Below are 17467 nucleotides of genomic sequence, written 5' to 3'. Positions count from 1 at the left end.
CACAGCAGCTTTCAAAGTAGTCCCTTGTCACTACTGAAACTAAGAGGTGGAAAGACCAAAAAAAAAAAAAAAAAGGAGATTTCACGAGGATCATATTGATGAGTATGTTTTATTAACTACAGTAGGGCTGTATGTACTGGGTCTGGCTGGGATGGAGTTAATTTTCTTCATAGCAGCTTGGATGGTGCTGTGTTTTAGATTTGTGACCAAAACAACACTGATAATGAAAACATTTTAGCTATAGCTGAACAGTGTTTGCACAGCATCAAGGCTTTCTCTGTTTCTCTCGCTGCTGTGAACAGACTGGGGGTGCACAAGAAGTTGGGAGGGGACACAACCAGGAGATGACCCAAACGAACGAAAGAGATATTCCATGCATTATAACGTCATGCTTAGCAGTAGGAAGGAAGAGGAGGTGCTTTCAGGATATTACCCATCTTTTGCTCAGTACCCAGCTGGTATCAATCCACCCATGGGAGGTGGCGAGTGATTGCCTTTGCATCAGTTGTTTTCTTTCTCTCTTCTTCCACTTCTCTTTTGCTTATTAAACATTTTTTATCTTGATCCACAAATTTTCTTTGTTTTACTCTTCCTTCCTCTTCCCCTGTCCCACCAGGGGAAATGAGCCAGAGGAGCTGTGTGGGTCAGTGAGCGAGCTGGAACTGGCGTTAACCCACAACACTGTACTATGCTATTATTCTATTCTATGCACTTCAGACATTCTTGTAGTGATACTGATTAATTTTTCTTTATAGTTTTAATCTTAAAAGATGCCTAGAAATGAGGAAGAGGGAGGAATGGTGCTTACATCTGGCACAGGTTACAGTAGCTCCTTTTTTCGGCCAACAAGGACTCTGCCTTAGAGCGGTCCCCCCTCATCTGACCGATGGCTCCCCAGATGTCTAGAGCTACTGTGTGGCAGAGACTCTAGGACTGGCCAGGGGAGGGTCACAGTCAGAGGAAGCTACAATAAAAAAGAAGTGGAAAAAGGTGTTATCTCATATTTTGTATGTACATCAGAATCTCTTTTTAAAGGGCATCTTGATTTGGGCAACTTCTTTTCCTCTCTTTTTCTCTCTCCCTCCTTTTCTACTAGGCTTTAAAACTTCTTCAGTTCACAAGGGAAATAAATCTATTAAATGGGAGAAGGATGTAAAGGAGTGGTCAAGAAAACAACTTCAATTTTAAACATGTGTTTCATTTCATACATCCATCTTCTTTCTGACCCTATTGATTTCCGTAAGTTAACCCAGCTCACCACACGTCTGGACTACTAATGAACTTCTAACTCTTTTGGAGGGAAAAATCTTCTGGAGTTCTGTGCCTTCCAATTGCAAATGTCCTGTATGTATACATCCCGAAAAACAGTTCACTCATATACGGGAGGGACAGGATCTTGTTTTTATAAGTCAATGCAAGTGAATGGACACCAGCAACATAGGAAGGATTGAGCCATGAAGCTGTTGTGGATTAGCCGCAGTGTCTGCCACGCCATTGGAGATCAGTGCAAACTAGGATTAACAATGCTGAAGTGTGTTTAATCAGGAAAAGAAGGAAGGGGATTTTGAAAGGAAATCAAGACATTAAAGAAGACGTGGAACTGAGGATGAAGTAACTGAAGATGTCCATTCAAACATGGTGGGTCTCTGCTGATTTACAGCAGCTGGGGACCAAACTGTCTTTGCTAAAAGTGGGCAAATTAATGGACTAGACTTTGCATGGCTCTTTCTTTGAGTTCAACAATGAACTCACACCTGTGATTCTCGGGTCTTTTTTCTGATCCTGCTGAAGCTTCCAGGCATTCAGGCCGTTAGCTTGAATCCTATGAGTAGCTCTGGATCTAGTGCTTCCTTCTGTGTCTATATTCCCAGTATTCTTTTATACTGATTCAACCGAGATTGCTGAAAACAGGCAGAAAAGCTTTTTTACTTTTACACTAGCTACAGTCTAAATATTTTTCTCATTATAATGCCTGCATAATTTTTCCTCTGGTATTTATTAAGCCCCTTGAGACATACAGCTTCAGGATACCCTCCTTTCCAACTTTGTGCTGTTCTCATTCCTTTGTATGAACATTTTCTTTCTCCTCCTTCTACTGCATTTCTTCCAGAAGTCCTTCCCTTATTTCATTAGTTCTTGCCACCAGCATCTTTGCAAACCCACCAGAATCCAGAAGCCGACTGCAAATATAAAATGATGGATGGGAGATGAGAATTGATTTTTTCACTTTCCAATCAGAGAGGTCTCTCCATTATCTTTAGGCTAAATAGTAACCCAGTGTCTTTACCTATGCCACAAAATGAACTGACCTGCTTATAGGGCTGATCTCCTTCCTATGCACACACCTGCCTTCCAAGATGCTAAGAATAAATAAGCAAAGCCCTCTACAGTTTGCAGAGCTCTGGCCTGCCCCACTGTATTCTGTAAAAGGGTATATGGCTCTGAGGCTACACTCTGCAGTGTGGGAGCAGGAGCTGAATGCCGATAACCAGTTCTGTTGCATGGTTTCTGCTGCTTTGCTGCCAACCCACCCGCTCGTTCAACTGGAAACCTCCCAGTCTCCACACAGGGGTAAGAACGTTGCTGCTGCTACTGCGGCTGCAACTACTAATGCTACTACAAGAAGCAGAATTTCTTAATTCCCGTGTAAGTTTCCCCTCAGATGGGAGCACAGGACCCAAATTATTTTCCTCATATTCTTCACTGGGAAAAGACGTATGGAGTCATCTGAAATGCATATAAAAGGAGAAATTTCAAAGCGTCTCCTACTGTCATTTCAACTCTATAATTAATAACGCTATATGCAGAATGGCCTTCCAGACCATTTTCTCGCACTCATACATCCCAAATCAGAAAGAGAAAAAGAATATCCCCTGATACAAAGTATCTATGTACTGCTGGATCATTTCCCTTAATTTATGTTGCATTATTGATGTAGAGAATGCCGTACTTGAATAATGTAACAGTAAGGCTCTTACAGAAAGCACTCGCACCAGCTTTAATGTGTGTCTATAAAGATAAGAAAAATATATTTCCTAAGTCCAGCAGTTTTCAAACAATATATTTTCAAGTTACAGGAACGCTCACCATGAGGAATTAAAATTGAGGTGAGAAGCAGGGGGGGACAACATTTCTTTTAAAATGTTAACGAGCTACTGCCTTATAAAGTGAAAATAATCAACAAATCTGACACATGAAGAAACACTATGAATATTCAGGAAGTTTAAGCCACTGATTCAACATTTCCTAAGAGTGTACAACTTTTGCACTGATCGCATAGCTATTATTTTTCTTTTCATCATAAGTACATTCTACTGCGGTGTCAGTGTGTTGTTGTAGCATATGCATTGAATCGCAAGTATTGTAATTCATCCAGATGGCAGGAAGCTTTGGAATTGTTACTCCTATGGTACAGATGTTTAACAATCCAGCCATATGGCTCCAATAAGGCAGCCTTTTCAAAACTCACAAAAACTACACTAGACACGCAGCCTTGTAAATTTGAGTGCAATCCTGAGGTATGAATGTTCATATTGCTACAATATAAAAGCACACATCACACTATGAAGCTGACATGCCTACTGGAATTACAGAATGTATGAAACATTATTTAAAATCTTGAAAAGAATCAGGTCCCAAATTTGCATCATTTCACCGTCAGCTATTAAAAGAACATTCCTCATTTCTTTCTGAAAATCATTAAAGGTGTCAGACATAGGCTAGCTGAAAAGATAGGTAAATAACTACATGCAAATATACTAATGTCCTTAACCTCTGGCCAGAGTGAACCACCACTCTAGGTGACACATTGAGATTTAACCAGTGAGACCGAGAATTTCTCTGTAAAAAGATTTGTCAAACTCAAGGAGCCCTGATGATGGTCATGGCACTTGTAATGTGGAAAGCTGAATGTTGAAAAACAATCTGAGATCGATAATATCTTGGCCAAGAAAGGAAAGAACCATGAAATGGTCAATCTATAACTCCACTGACTTTTGGCAGGTTTGAATGACAGATAAATGGCAGCAAATAAGACTGTTAAATCACTAACCCTGTCATTATTACATCCTGTCACATTGCATAGATTTATAGAACAGAAAAAGAGTGTAAGGTATGAGCGTGAAAAATAAAACTGTGAAAAGCAAAAAATATCTCAATCTATGAAGAAAAGGTGAATTCCCAACTTTGTGTTTCATGGTTGTTTTTTTCTGCCAAAAAGTCAGATATAAGTAGATGCCACTTGCAGTCCCATCTTCCTTTTCTCTGTTGCTTGGGTCTCTGACCCTTTGTTACCTAGAAGAAACGTCTCTGTTATATAAATCTGTAGTGCAAGAATAAGATTAAAATGGACAGACTGAACAAAGCATCGGTCTCTCAGACAAAAATGTATCCATTTAGTACACACGGGATCTTTCCACCTGACATACTCTTAAAGGGAAGTATTCAATGACCATCTACTCAAAGGGTAAAAATCACGAAAGAGCCATGTAATATTCCTTTCCTTTTTCTTTTTTTGAGCAGCAAAGAATTCAGAGATGCTTTATCTACCGCAGATACTAATCTAGGCAATATAATTTCAAAATATCCTTACAAAAACCTTGAAGGGCAGTTGAACCCTGTGGTTGTTTAAAAAAAGATTTTCAGCAGTTTATGCATTTGCTCTGCCAAAAGCTTACCTTAGCATGCAAGGTATAGTAAATCATACTTGCCCTGATTTATTACCCAGACTATGCTGTTTGTTTTCAGGGACAGCTCAGTGAAACGCTATGTCATGTATAAGAACATTAGGAGAAGGGGAATCATTTTGCAAAACTACCAGAATGGTGGCAACCATTTCTAAGACATTGACGGTAAAAAAAATGGAGATGTGCATTTGCAGCATTTTTCAGGTGGTATTTTCTGAATACTATTACAACCCAAAAATATTCCAAGCCCTTTATAGGCACAAAGACAATTTCATACCCCAAAACTGTTTTGCCTGAATGTAACGTGCTGGCCAGATACATAACTTACCAGTCAACAGTTTAAATTATTTGACCTTGTGACCGAATGCCGCATTTTATGGGGCAGTCGCATATGAAGATCTCAAAAGGGCAACGAAGACACCAGAGGAAGAGTGGCAGAGGAAGAGGCTCTGGGTCAACCTGATCATTTAGAATTGGGGATAGATTTTACTCAGCTTAATCCATTTAGTAAGTTCCAACAGGAGGACAAAGATAAAAACATATATCTGACATTGCTTTAAAAAATAGTAAATGAGAAAGGAAAAGATCAAAACAGTAGCTGAAAGCCTTCACTCCTGTTTTAAAATCCAAGAAACAGTCATTAATAGAGATTTGAACTCAGCCTTCTCTAGTCTAAACATGTCACTGTTAATTACAAAGCTATTTAACTTTTGTAAGAAATAAAGACTGCTATTAATGAAAGAAGAACCAATTAGCCTTTAATCTACACACTGTTTTTTAATCAAACTTTCTTTTGATCATCAGACTCACTGCGGGATGTATCCTCTCCTCCCCATGTTGTAGTGGCTGCCATGATTGCTAATGGAAGGGATTTGAAAGGGCTGGCTGAGTGGGGAGAACAGTCTCTGCAGGGCTGGAGCTGCCTTCCCCTCATGTCAGTGGGGCTTAGCGGAAACACGCTCATCTCTGAGCCACGCCGCCCTACGACAGCATCGGCCAGGGGAATGATTTTGATGGTGCCTCCTGACCTGTCTCTTGTAGCAGCTGCCATGGAAGGAGCAGGCACTGAACACGTCTAGAGGGATGTGGGACAGGAGAACTGGACTACCTTGTTAGGAAACAGCTGAAAATATCAGTTTAAAGAAAATAAAGAAATGGGAAAGGAGGGTAAGGAAAGAGGCAGAAGCAGGGAGGTGCCACCAGGAATGAAAATGGAATTCACTGCTGACTGTAAAGAATGATGAATGGGAGAATTTGCTTGTTGGCACAGGAACGTATTGTGGAAAAACAAAACAAAACAAATGGGACTCGGGCTCGATGCATTAGAAACAAAAGGGATGACATGGGAAAAGGATCACATTAGCTAAATATTGTTGTGCCTTCAAACTGTAGGTTGCAGGGTCAGAGAGTTTCGATGTGTTTTTGTTGGGGTTTTTTGGTTGGTTTTGGGGGGTTGGGTTTTGGAGTTTTTTGGTTTGGTTTTTTTTGATTGTTTTGGGGTTTTTTTGCTGTGTGGCTACTTGTGGTATCAAAACAGTAAGACCAAGTACCTAGAATCAATCACAATGAAGAACTTCTTCCTTTACATCATTTCTCTCTCAGCTGCACTTGCTGCTCAGATCTCCCAGGAAGATAGAAAATGTCCCTGAGGCATGCACTTTGCATTTATGACCATGCTGATAATGAAATATAAGAACCTGACTCTTGCACGTGTAAACAACAGAGAGAACGTAAGTATCATCTGCACTGTGTCAAACATGAAACTCCTGGTTTGCCCAGATACCTGCTGTCTGTTCTGCATCACCAAAACTTTCGTGTATGGTGTATGCTGTTCTTTCTCCATAATATAAAGACAAAATTTTATTGGCAGCAGCTGAAGTCTTCAGTATTAATACTAACAAAAAAGCACTTTAAAATAAATGTTAACATCCTCAAAGAATCAGAAAGTCTGCAGAGATCTTCTGATGTTGCAACAAGTATGGCAAGTTAAAAATTAAAAAAAAATAAAAAACAGTAGATTGCAGAGAGAAAACTGAAAATAAACATGTTCTGTGCCAGACAGGATTTTGAGCAACAAAATTCAAGTTGGTAATAAAAGTATGTGGAACAACTGCTGAAATTATATTGACACTTGAGAAATTTAAAGGTAAGTACATACTTAACATAGGAAGAATTTTAGCAAAGACAATAGGTTACATTAAATGTTTTTCAGGAGTTGAGTAACTGCAGTTCCCACTTCGAAAGAGCAAATTATTACTCTCTCTGCAATTCTAATGCCTTATCTCAAAGGGCTGTTAATTTTTCACAGTCCAAAGCCCTTTAAAGTAACTCTCTGGCATAAAGGTCATTTAAAATGAGACTAGGGTCCATTCATGTTTTTGAGGTGCTCAGTACAATATAGCTACTCAGATAAAAACACCAACAGAACTAGACAGAAATAGCTTTAAAGCGCTGTGTCAAGATATTTAGCATTAGTTGGATAATTGTATCATTTTCACATTTAAATTATCCTATGGCATTCTAAACTTGTCAATAAAATTTGGATTCTGATGCTGATCAAAAATCTCCCTGTTTTTTTCCCAGGCCATAATCCCATTCTAACAAGACATAGAGGAGAGATCCCCAGCTCCATTCTCCTTTTGAGCAGTGTAGCAAATGCATTCTGCCTCAGAATACTTAGAAAGCTGCAATACTGAAAACACGTGACATTAATGTACAGTACATTTTTAACTAACAAAGCTCGTAGGCATTGCTGAAAGATCCCTTTTGCTTCTTGTCCCCCTCCGACTCACCTAACACAGTCCAGAGCTTTTTATTTACTTATACAGTGCAATTAGGACAAAGTTCTGCTGACATTAAAAAGAGCGAAACTATTTAAAGCTTTAAAAAGAGCAAAATTATTGACAGGAACCATGTGAAACAAAATGAATTTTTAACTATTCCGATCTGGAGTAAGAACTTTCAAAGAGGCAGAAACTTTACACTGCTACTGAAACTATGTAATGGTTCATTCCTAAGAGCGTTCTCAGTTCCCCTAATTCTTTAACATTAGTGCATACATGAATAAATTACTCCCCAAAGTAAGGTCTGATTCAAAAAGCACTAGGGAACTTGATTAACTCCCTCCCCAATGATTTCAGCAGATTTTTACTTAGGTGCTTGAAATGCATATACCCAAAATGACCTAAAATGTTCTCTATCTGCAATTCTGACTGAAAGCAGTGGGTCCTGAAGGTTCTGGGCAGCTCTGAAAATCAGCCCTTAATATTATTCCTGCAATACACCTTTACTTTGTCTAGAGCTCCTCCAAAAATTACTTTTAATTCTCATATCTGAATCGAAGTTCTGTACATACGTATACAGTAGTCTCCACTTTCATAATATCCAGGGCAGCACTGAGATCTTCGCCGATACATAGTTCTTAGTCCTCTTCGATATGCTGTTTTATAACTTATTCTAAATTGCAAGACAGAAAGCCACTTGACAATATTGAAAATCAATGCCAACTGTTGGAATTATATTTGTGTTAAATTATAGTAAGGATAGCATTCAATAATTATTTTAAAATGCATGAAAGCTTTTGATATTAAAAACCACAATAAAAAAAAATCAATACTTGTTTTGAAACTTGAAATATACCTTGTATTATAAACACAGTACCCATGACAGTCAATCACTGTAGCCCTTCCTAGAACTGCTATCTTAAAACATTTCCCCAGCCCTAAAGGAAGGGCAAGGAGTTTCTTCAAGAATAAATGATTCCTTTCTGCATATCAGCAAGGTCAGCTATCATCAATGGAATGAACAGAATCTTCTACGGAGACGACTGTGTCAGCGTGCTACACAAGAAATTGCCACAATGGAAACTGCTCTTGATACACAAAATGTGAAGTTAACCCCAAGTGATTTCTTCCTACTTGCTAACCGTTCCAAGGCATTAATGCCTTGCAAAATGACATTATTATCTCAGTTCAGTATTTAAAGCATGTTTTTCCCACCACAATATGTAGTCCACAGAAATTAAAAGGTGTTAAGCATTCTGTAGCTTTTCTAGACTTATTCATAGCATTAGTAATGATACCACATTAGAAAAGGAATATTTAACAGAGAATATTTAGTAGCCAAACACTTCAAAACAGCTTTGTTCATGTTTGTTTATTTGAAATTACCTAAATTGAACAAAATCTATTGATCCTCACATTAGATAAACTGATTGAATTTACTGTGCTGTATTCCAAGCTATACAATAGCTCAGAAAGCTCTGCATCTCTATTCAATTCCATACATTGTAGCACAGAAGCTAAAAAGCAAACTCCTCCAGTCAGACTGGGATGGTCCTGAACAACCTCTAAGCTACTGAATGCATGCAAGTTAAGGTACCAAGTAGCTTGCTAAAAACCCCTTGAAAGATTGCGAGTATTAGTGGATGTTTATTGGGATATTTTTCTATTGGAATCAGACTGAATATAACAGTGATATCTTGCAGCCTGGGAAAAATGAACTGTTTAGTATCAGCTTTCATTCAGTACTAGAAGTGGACCCATCCTCATTTTACCTGATTTTCAATACACTTTTGGGTGCAGTATTTCAAATATGGATCCATTTGTAACTATCACTAACCCTCAAGTGCCTGATTCTTCAACATTTAGGAGCTGCAGGGACTTCCTACCATAAACCTGGACGTGCACTGATCGCTTGGAAAAGATAGTTGGTTGTGTTTGGTCATGTAATAAACACCTCCAATCACATGGCAGGGTGAACGGTAAGGATACATACTCCTGAAGGGCCCATAAGAGACTGACTATCATTGGTCTCACTCAAATTCCATGCAAAAATCTCTCGACTCCATTCACTGCCCCCGCATGCCAAACGCCCTAGCTATTGTACTCAAATACATCTTTCTGTACATATCTGTATCAGAGTACCACAAAAACTTGGATAAATAAAAGGTATATAAGGAGATAAAAAGGCAAAATAAAATTTAAATTTCTGAGGATCAGCTCTTACCTATGTCTAGTGCACTTGAACCAGTTCAGTATGTCAGTACATCTTGTATAATAGATCTGATCAAAAGGATGAGCGTAAGATTCCTGTACCGTCACAGCGTAGCTAGGAGTAGACAAAGAGAGAAAGTGTAACGCTATTTGTTGCAACATGAAAAGCTTCAGCTCCCTGTATATGCTACCCATCTAACTCCAATATGAAAAATAATTAAATCAATAATCTTAGAAAATTTGGGCATTATCAAAAAACAGAAGAGGGCTTCCCTCAACCACAGATTTTCCTGAAAATTTAGAAAATGCTTCTCACTGGGGCTCCATAACTGAAACAGGCATAGAGATTTCCATTTGAGAAATAAACTATTCCCTTCTGGAAAAGAAAGAAATGTTACTAAAATTCACTGTAGCGTAGAAGGTGAAAAGGGCATTTGGTTAACTTGAGAGTGCAAACTTTAAAAGAGAGGAAAGCACCATGTTTTTAAAACATCTCAGTTGCCTTCCTGCCGAGGACTGTTAATTTTCTCTTGTATTCCACAATGCTGATAAGAGCTCATATTAACTTACCACTGCTGCATTTTGCCAGCACGATGGGATGCCCACACTTCATTTTATGATGAAGCAGCATCATTACTTCAAATACTGGGTGCGCCAATCAAATAGGATCGTTTGTAAAAGGTTGAAGAGTGTTTATTTTTCTGCTGCACAAATTGAATCCTTTTAATTTGTAGCAGAAATAACTTCAGAACTATCTGACAATTGTAAGGGGAGTTAAATGGTATCTAGATTTGGAACACTTTGACATATGCTCAGAATGGCATTACCTCCCTTTGTACAAATGAATGAATATAAATAAAAACTGGGCAAATTGATTAGAAATCACAGAGATCCCACAATACTAAGAATTCAGCAATCTCCTTCCCAAAAGACTATTTATTCATGCAACAGGTATTGTATTAATTACTGTGATTATATTTAAAGTGCCCAGGCCTCTCACATGATATAGGAACACAAATCTCATTTACTTGTCAGTCTCAGTCCTTTCAGAATGTTGTGTTGCCCTATAGTAAGTGTGTGCACTGCTTCAGAGACTCGCAATCTCGGGTTCTGATCTGGGAACAAGCTCTGCTTTATCAGATCTACAACATCTTTGGAGAATGATACTGAAATCATTCTAGGCAGGGTCAAGACCCAGGAATTAGATCCTCCAAGTCATTCATTATATCGATTGTCTTAATCGTCCAAGTGATTTCCTTCTCATCAATGGCACTGCTCATGTGATTAAGCCCTTTGAGATTGCACCAGTAAGGCAATACCAAAATATTTGCTTTGAGGGTCTGATTGGCTTGAAATCAAAGATTGGGCTATTACTGCTCTGCTTGTCATGCCCCTTCTAGACAAGCCAAGATTCTACTACATGTTGCTTTTGCCCTCTATCACAATTTGCTGGGTTTGACAATAATGTTTTGACTTCTACTACTGCGAAAACGTAAAATATTTACATTGCTCATTATTAATGTAAAACAGTAACATTCACGAATCTTGATTATTATTTTATGATCCCACTTGTTATCCAGGAATTGCCCTAAAAATCTCTTCCCTTTGATTTATTAACATCTAAGTAACAAAGTCATCTTGGTCAGTACAACCAATCAATTTTGGTATTTAATTTTTGTTTCTCCTTGATTGGGTCTCTAGGTTGCTGACTTTCTTCAGACAAAATCAATATTTTATTCCTGTGCTCTGAATGCACTTCACCTCACGACACAGACTGCAAAATCCTATTCCTGTACAGTGTTTGCTTTGCAGCTGCATTACCTACAAACAGTTCTCTAATTAAGGCCTCTAAAATCAAAACACGGTGCCATTAAAGTATGATTCCGTTTTTGCTCTTGTCAGGGGGTTTATTTTGCTAAAGTGTGCAGCGATTCATATTTGTGTGGAACTAAACCACGGAACAGCACTGGAAATTTAGCAAGTGAAACTTAAGAGTATAGGAACTTTAGCCTCTGCAAACAGACCCCGCATGGAGGTGAACCCTATCAAAGCTAGTGGGTTTCTGTGTACTCGTAAGAACTGTTCTGCACAGAACCACTTTTAGGACTAGGACACTGTAACAATAGACAGAACAGAATTACCAGGGCCTTTAATTCTCAGTGCTTTCATGCAGATACTCTTTGATGCTGACACGAATTTGGCAGACACAGCCACAAAGTTCAGGACGTACAGAATAAGCCTGCACGTTGCAGCAGGAAGGGCTTAAAACTTAGTTGAAATCTCTAATAGTCTTGCTTGACAACTACCAGAAAAAAGCAAGGCAGAACAACGCCACCATTTCTCTAGGTCTCCCCATGATAAATGAAAACACTCCTGTGCAGTCCTCTAGCTGAAGCGATGGAGGAGCTTTCCAAAGTACAGCCGAGGAGACAGGGGTATGTGGGCTCCGGCTCGCCAATTCTTTGAAACGATCCAAATCCTCAAAGGCACTCGGAAGTGCTATTTCTGTCATGCCAATCCGTGTTCTTTTGTGAGGCAGGGTGGTATTCAGTAAATTACAGCTCTTATTTTGCCTTTTAAATGTAAAAATCTGAAACCGCTAGTAAAAAAAAAAAAATCCTCGTGTTATACATTACCTTTCCCAATGACTACAAACATTTGGATCATCTGGGTTTAGGGACAGAGTAGTTTTGAGCAGAAAAGACAGAATGAGTCCTCTTAGAATCCACCGGAACAGCATATGCACCACCATTGTTGTATCTAGATAAAGAAAAGAAAGTATAGCCATCAAAGACAATTTTGAAGAAAATGTCCTTCTACGCCTTTTAATCCTTGCTTTTGTGCAAATCCAGATACTGTGGAGTTATTTACAAACTGAAATACTTGAGAAAGCAATCAACTAACCAGTAGAATTTTTTAGAAGTGCAAATGAATTCCAAAGGGAATTTATACTTTTAAACATACTAAAAATGATGAATTTTATGATGAAGCTACCCAAGATATTGATAGACCCAATGATCCTTCCAAAGAATGTTTCTGATACGGAATATTTTTACAGCTGTCTGTCTGCAATGACAAAATAAATAACTGAGGTATTAAAACAAACTATTCTCCCATCAACCTGGGAAGAACACATGGAAGAATACTCAAATACCCCCTTTGTTTATTTAAGTGGGTTTTACATGTGTCAATACAGTAGGTTATATCTGAGACATACGCTTATTACATGAATGAAGGAAAATCAATTCACTTTTCAACTCTTACATGGGGGGATCACTAAGAATGACAGAGGTCAAAATATTGGGTCACATTATGCAGAACACTAAACATGAAATAAAAATATTTGCATTGAAGTTGGAAATAGATTGTATAAAATTCATTAGGTGTGGTCTCTTCATCATCTTACAGTTCATCTATTAAATGTACTGACTTATGCATACCTACTGTTCATTTGAGGCTTTGAAACAAGTCATGGTGTTTGCCTAGAGGTCCCCAATGACAAAAGACAAAAGTACAAAATAGATAGAAAATATGAAGTTGCTTTTAAATGTAACTGCATCAGAGGTGTTAATCTGTTAAATGTTAAGTCAGTAAAAAATATTTTTAAATATCCATTTCAGGCATTTATATCATCACATAATCCACCATTCAAATCAAAAGTCCCATATATTATTCCTGGCAACAAGATTGCCCTAAAAATAGATTGAATCTTCATATGATCATCTAAAAACCACATGGCTCGTTGCTTCGTGGTCCAGAACAGCAAAAGGGATGTTAAGGGGTTTGCTCTGCATGGCACTGATATAGAGCCCAGCATAAAGAAGTCATCACAAAGCAGAATGAGCAGCAGAGGGATAGCCAGGAAAGCTGATCTGAAATTACCTCCTGATTCAAAGCCTTCTAAGCTAGTTCAAGGACACCCATTGCCTTGAGTGGATTTGAAGTCAAGATCCCAAAGGGAGTAATAGCTCATCTTTTAAATTATTCCTAGAGCTCTGCTAAACCCAAAGATACGTCTTAAGCCATGTAAGTCATATTAATGTTAATTAACATGATTTAATGTTAGCGTTCCTCATGAAATGGATTTAAGCCTGTGAGTGACCATTCTCTACCTGCAGGCTGTTTCAGAGTCCCATGGCAACAATGCAAAAGTTTACTCTGGAAATTAGGAGGGCTGATGAGAAAAGGACACGAGAGATAATTCTGCTTATTGAAAAGACGTTTGCCACACTTGTTCTGACACCGCCTCTCCATGGAGGAAAAGTGTCTTGAACGGCTGACCTGCAAATGCTCATGGGACAGAAATCCAACAAACCAAAAACTGAGAGCTTGTTTGAGAGTAGAATTGAGCTTTCTTTTAACATAAAACGTGCCAATAGACATGAACTACCAAGTATCAGGCTCAGCAAAAGGACAGACAGCCCTTAAACAAAAGTATCTTCCAAAGATGCCTATTACACTAGCTGCCATTTGAATAACACCAAATTACAGAGGACAAGTTCTGCTGAGCACTGTATTTATAGGTTGCAATTTACCTCCTTTGTTCATTCTCTACACCTTTGGAACATGCCAACACTGAACAAACAGAACTAGAGGAAAGGCTGCTTCTAATCAACAGAAACGGTCAAAGCGAGAGCAAGGCAAAACTGCTTAAGGAAATACAATCCTCAAGAGAGGGGGATTTAAATCAAAACACGGTTCTGTGCTCAGTTTGTTAACTTCTTGAGAACGTCAGGAGCCTGGGTTTATCCCTAAATTAGTTAAAGGTAGAAAGACAGCCTGTCTTCTACCTAAAGAGAATGAGCCTTTTATCATTTAACAAAGCAGCCCTCTATTTGAATTCTGTAGGTCTCAGAGATGTCAATTTGTTAACAAAACAACGTATCAGTTTAGTTTTTAAACCAAATAAACACCAAAAGAATTATTTATAAGCCTTAATAGCACACAGAATATTTGTTTACAATGTATTTGAAAGAGGTTCAAACTTGTTTTCTAAACTTTTAATGCTAATGGTATTTGTTTATAAACGAACTGCTTTGTGCAATTAATTTTCTAACTTTGTAAGTCAGATCATATATCAGAAACATCCAACTCTCCAAATACAGCAGAACCTCATTCATCTCAAGTGTCTCTTTTTCTAACTCAAATGAAATATTTCACTTTGATCACTGTTAATAGAAAAGATCTCATACCAAAATGGGATGGTTGCTATTACAAGATTCAGAATAAAACTCTAAAAATAGGAGCACATATATTAAAAACCAACATCAAAAAAGAATCCAGTAATGACATCTCATAGAGGGTTTTTTCAGCTTTTATTGCTCAGCATTATATATACTACCTTCCTGCATTGCGTTTAATGTTTGGAACATATTCTCCAAGGAGGCAGCATCAGCCCTTCAGGGGGACAATGCCTGTAACTTCATTAAAGATAAAGCCAAATTATATAAACATTTCCAGTGTCTGCCACTGCCACTCTCCCGAGGACAGAAAGCCTTTTGAGCTTAACAAGAAAATAGACAACGCATAGGTTCTCTGTGCCGTCCCGAAATGGACTCTAACTTTTTGTCTCTCCAGGCCTGATTTTTCTCTTCAGGAGTGAAAGAAGTCAATTTAGGTACAATTTGGCAAGAAACAGGGTCTTTCAATCCAAAATACAATCTGGCGATTTTTCACAAATGTCTCACTCTCTGGTAATTATAACTGATTAGGTTAGGTATCTGCTACTCATTAAGCCGTTTTCACATACTTTGCTCCTTTTTGAATAAATTTCAGTACTTCACCTATAATATTGATACAGGTCACTGCTTCCATCACAAAAGAAAGGACACTCACTTTTAAGCCTCAAATCTTAGCTATAGAAAAACTAGTAGGTGGCAAGTCATTGATTTATTGTCTGTGGATTCACTTTACAAAAACCTTTGTTGAGGAAACTGTGCTGTGGTTTGCAAAGAGACCAGAAGATGCAGATGATCATTCAAATTAGGTGAAGTACATGACAGCGTGGACAAAAACAGGTTTGTTACTCTCTGTCGCAGTTTACACAACACAAGCTGAGGACAACAGTACCCTACAAGATTGGACCTACATGGGAAGAAAATAAGACCCCAAGGAATCCTTGCCGGGTGGAGAAAATATCCTCTAAAGCTTTCTCTAGGTGCCCAGGACCTGACTTCGGTAATATTCTTGTGAAAGGGGACTACTGTATATTTTAAGTGGCTGGGATAAAAAATAAAAACAAAACCAAAACCACAGATTAAATTTCTCCTCTGCTTCCTTGGCTGACAAACTAGAAAATTTAACTAAAATTGACCATTAGAGAATTTCCTGTTCAGGGGCAGTAATAGCGAAACACTTTGTTTTTACATTTCTGTCATAAAATACTTCTTAACGTGACTTTGACATGAAATTCAAACAGAATTTTCCTTCCATGACAAAGTTCTAAATTAAATGCTTTCGTCTCTATTTGGGATTAAATGAGTTCTGAACCAGGCAAAAATGAACTTGGTGTCCAGCTGTAATAAGGGAAAACATTTACAAAAGTGTCTTTCACTAGCATGCAATATTTTTAAATCCTTATATAGTTTCGAAGATGATTCCTTTAGATGTCTAAATGTATATGCAGTCGATTAACCTAGCCTGAATTTTGTCCCCAAACTTCCATGCAATGCATGTAACAAAGAGCCATGTTAAAAAGTCTCACCTCAAAGTGTGAAACGTTCCTAATGGATCCTGTTTTCCCAGACCATCAGCACATGAAGACACACAGCACATGAACAGATTAGCAGAAGAAAGCTCTTCGGAAGTTGCTTGGCCCTGTGAGCAATCAATCAGAAAAAACAGAAAACAGTGGGTCACAGAAACTGTGTTTGGCGGAGTGGAAACAAATTAAGATAGAGATGAGATAAACCGTTCTGAATAATTACATATCATAAGATAATTGTGCTATATCAGACAAAAACCACTGTCCTGCTTTCAGCCAGGAACGAGTGTCTAGGAAAGAGGGTAAGACGATGGCTGGCCCATCCCTTTTATACCCTTCTAGCCTCCAGCAATTTGCAACTTTGTGACTTCCTCAGCCACTAGCGGTATCCTTGTGCTTAACAGCATTTGATGGATTCTATTCCAATAATTTATCTAATCATTTTTGATCCATTAATGTAAATTTCAATCCCTTAAATTTAAATTTTAGTGTCAACAGCATCCTGTGATGGTCTCACATCTTAGCCATATACCGTACAAAACACTTCCTTTGTTTTTATGTCTGCCTCCTCAATTTCATTTGATGCCTCATTGCTCCTCTGTTAGAAATCTATCATTGATTCCCAGACTTTGTTTCCTATCATTTCCTATCATATAAACAACATTTGAGTTTATATATAGACTTTTACTTCTGTAATATCCTAAGAAAGTTCGGTTTCTTTCGGGAAGTTTGATGAAAGACATTGCAAAAGCCTTCTGGAAATCTAATTGGATCTTCCTGATCCATATGTTTACTTCAAAGAGCTTTAACAACTTATGAAGCCTTTACAAAGCCATGTTGATTCTTCATAAATGCATTATATTTATCAAGAGGTTCCCTAATTCTGTTCATAATTGTAGTTTCCACCAAATAGGAAAATCTAGGTGCATCAAAATTAAAAAGCATTCTAGTATTTGTATGTGAGCGATTAAGGAAAATGCAAGAGCATAGTTAAGCCAGAAAACAAAAAGTTGGATTTCACTGAAGAAGCATTAAAGTGACTGAGTGTTTGCTGATTACACTATTTTAGTCTCTAAGTAGTAGCA

At 38.1% G+C, this 17467-nt stretch overlaps 1 protein-coding gene across 1 annotated transcript in view; it reads right to left on the bottom strand.

Moving 5' to 3' along the window:
- The window catches only part of MEGF11 (multiple EGF-like-domains 11), a 215187-nt gene extending 198693 nt beyond the window's left edge, over positions 1-16494 (bottom strand). Inside the window, exons 1-4 of the mRNA XM_009886823.1 lie at positions 16383-16494; positions 12316-12439; positions 9693-9794; positions 8041-8141 (exon numbers count right to left, since the gene is read on the bottom strand). Of these exons, the coding sequence (XP_009885125.1) occupies positions 8041-8141; positions 9693-9794; positions 12316-12431 (319 nt within the window). The 5' untranslated portion in view covers positions 12432-12439; positions 16383-16494. The remainder of the gene's footprint in view (positions 1-8040; positions 8142-9692; positions 9795-12315; positions 12440-16382) is intronic.
- Between the last annotated feature and the right edge of the window lie 973 nt (positions 16495-17467).

This window comes from Charadrius vociferus, unplaced genomic scaffold, assembly GCF_000708025.1.
Source record: "Charadrius vociferus isolate BGI_N301 unplaced genomic scaffold, ASM70802v2 scaffold190, whole genome shotgun sequence".
In the NCBI taxonomy this organism is placed as follows: domain Eukaryota; kingdom Metazoa; phylum Chordata; class Aves; order Charadriiformes; family Charadriidae; genus Charadrius; species Charadrius vociferus.
Note: the sequence above shows the minus strand (reverse complement) of the source record. Positions and strands in the feature narration are given on the sequence as shown.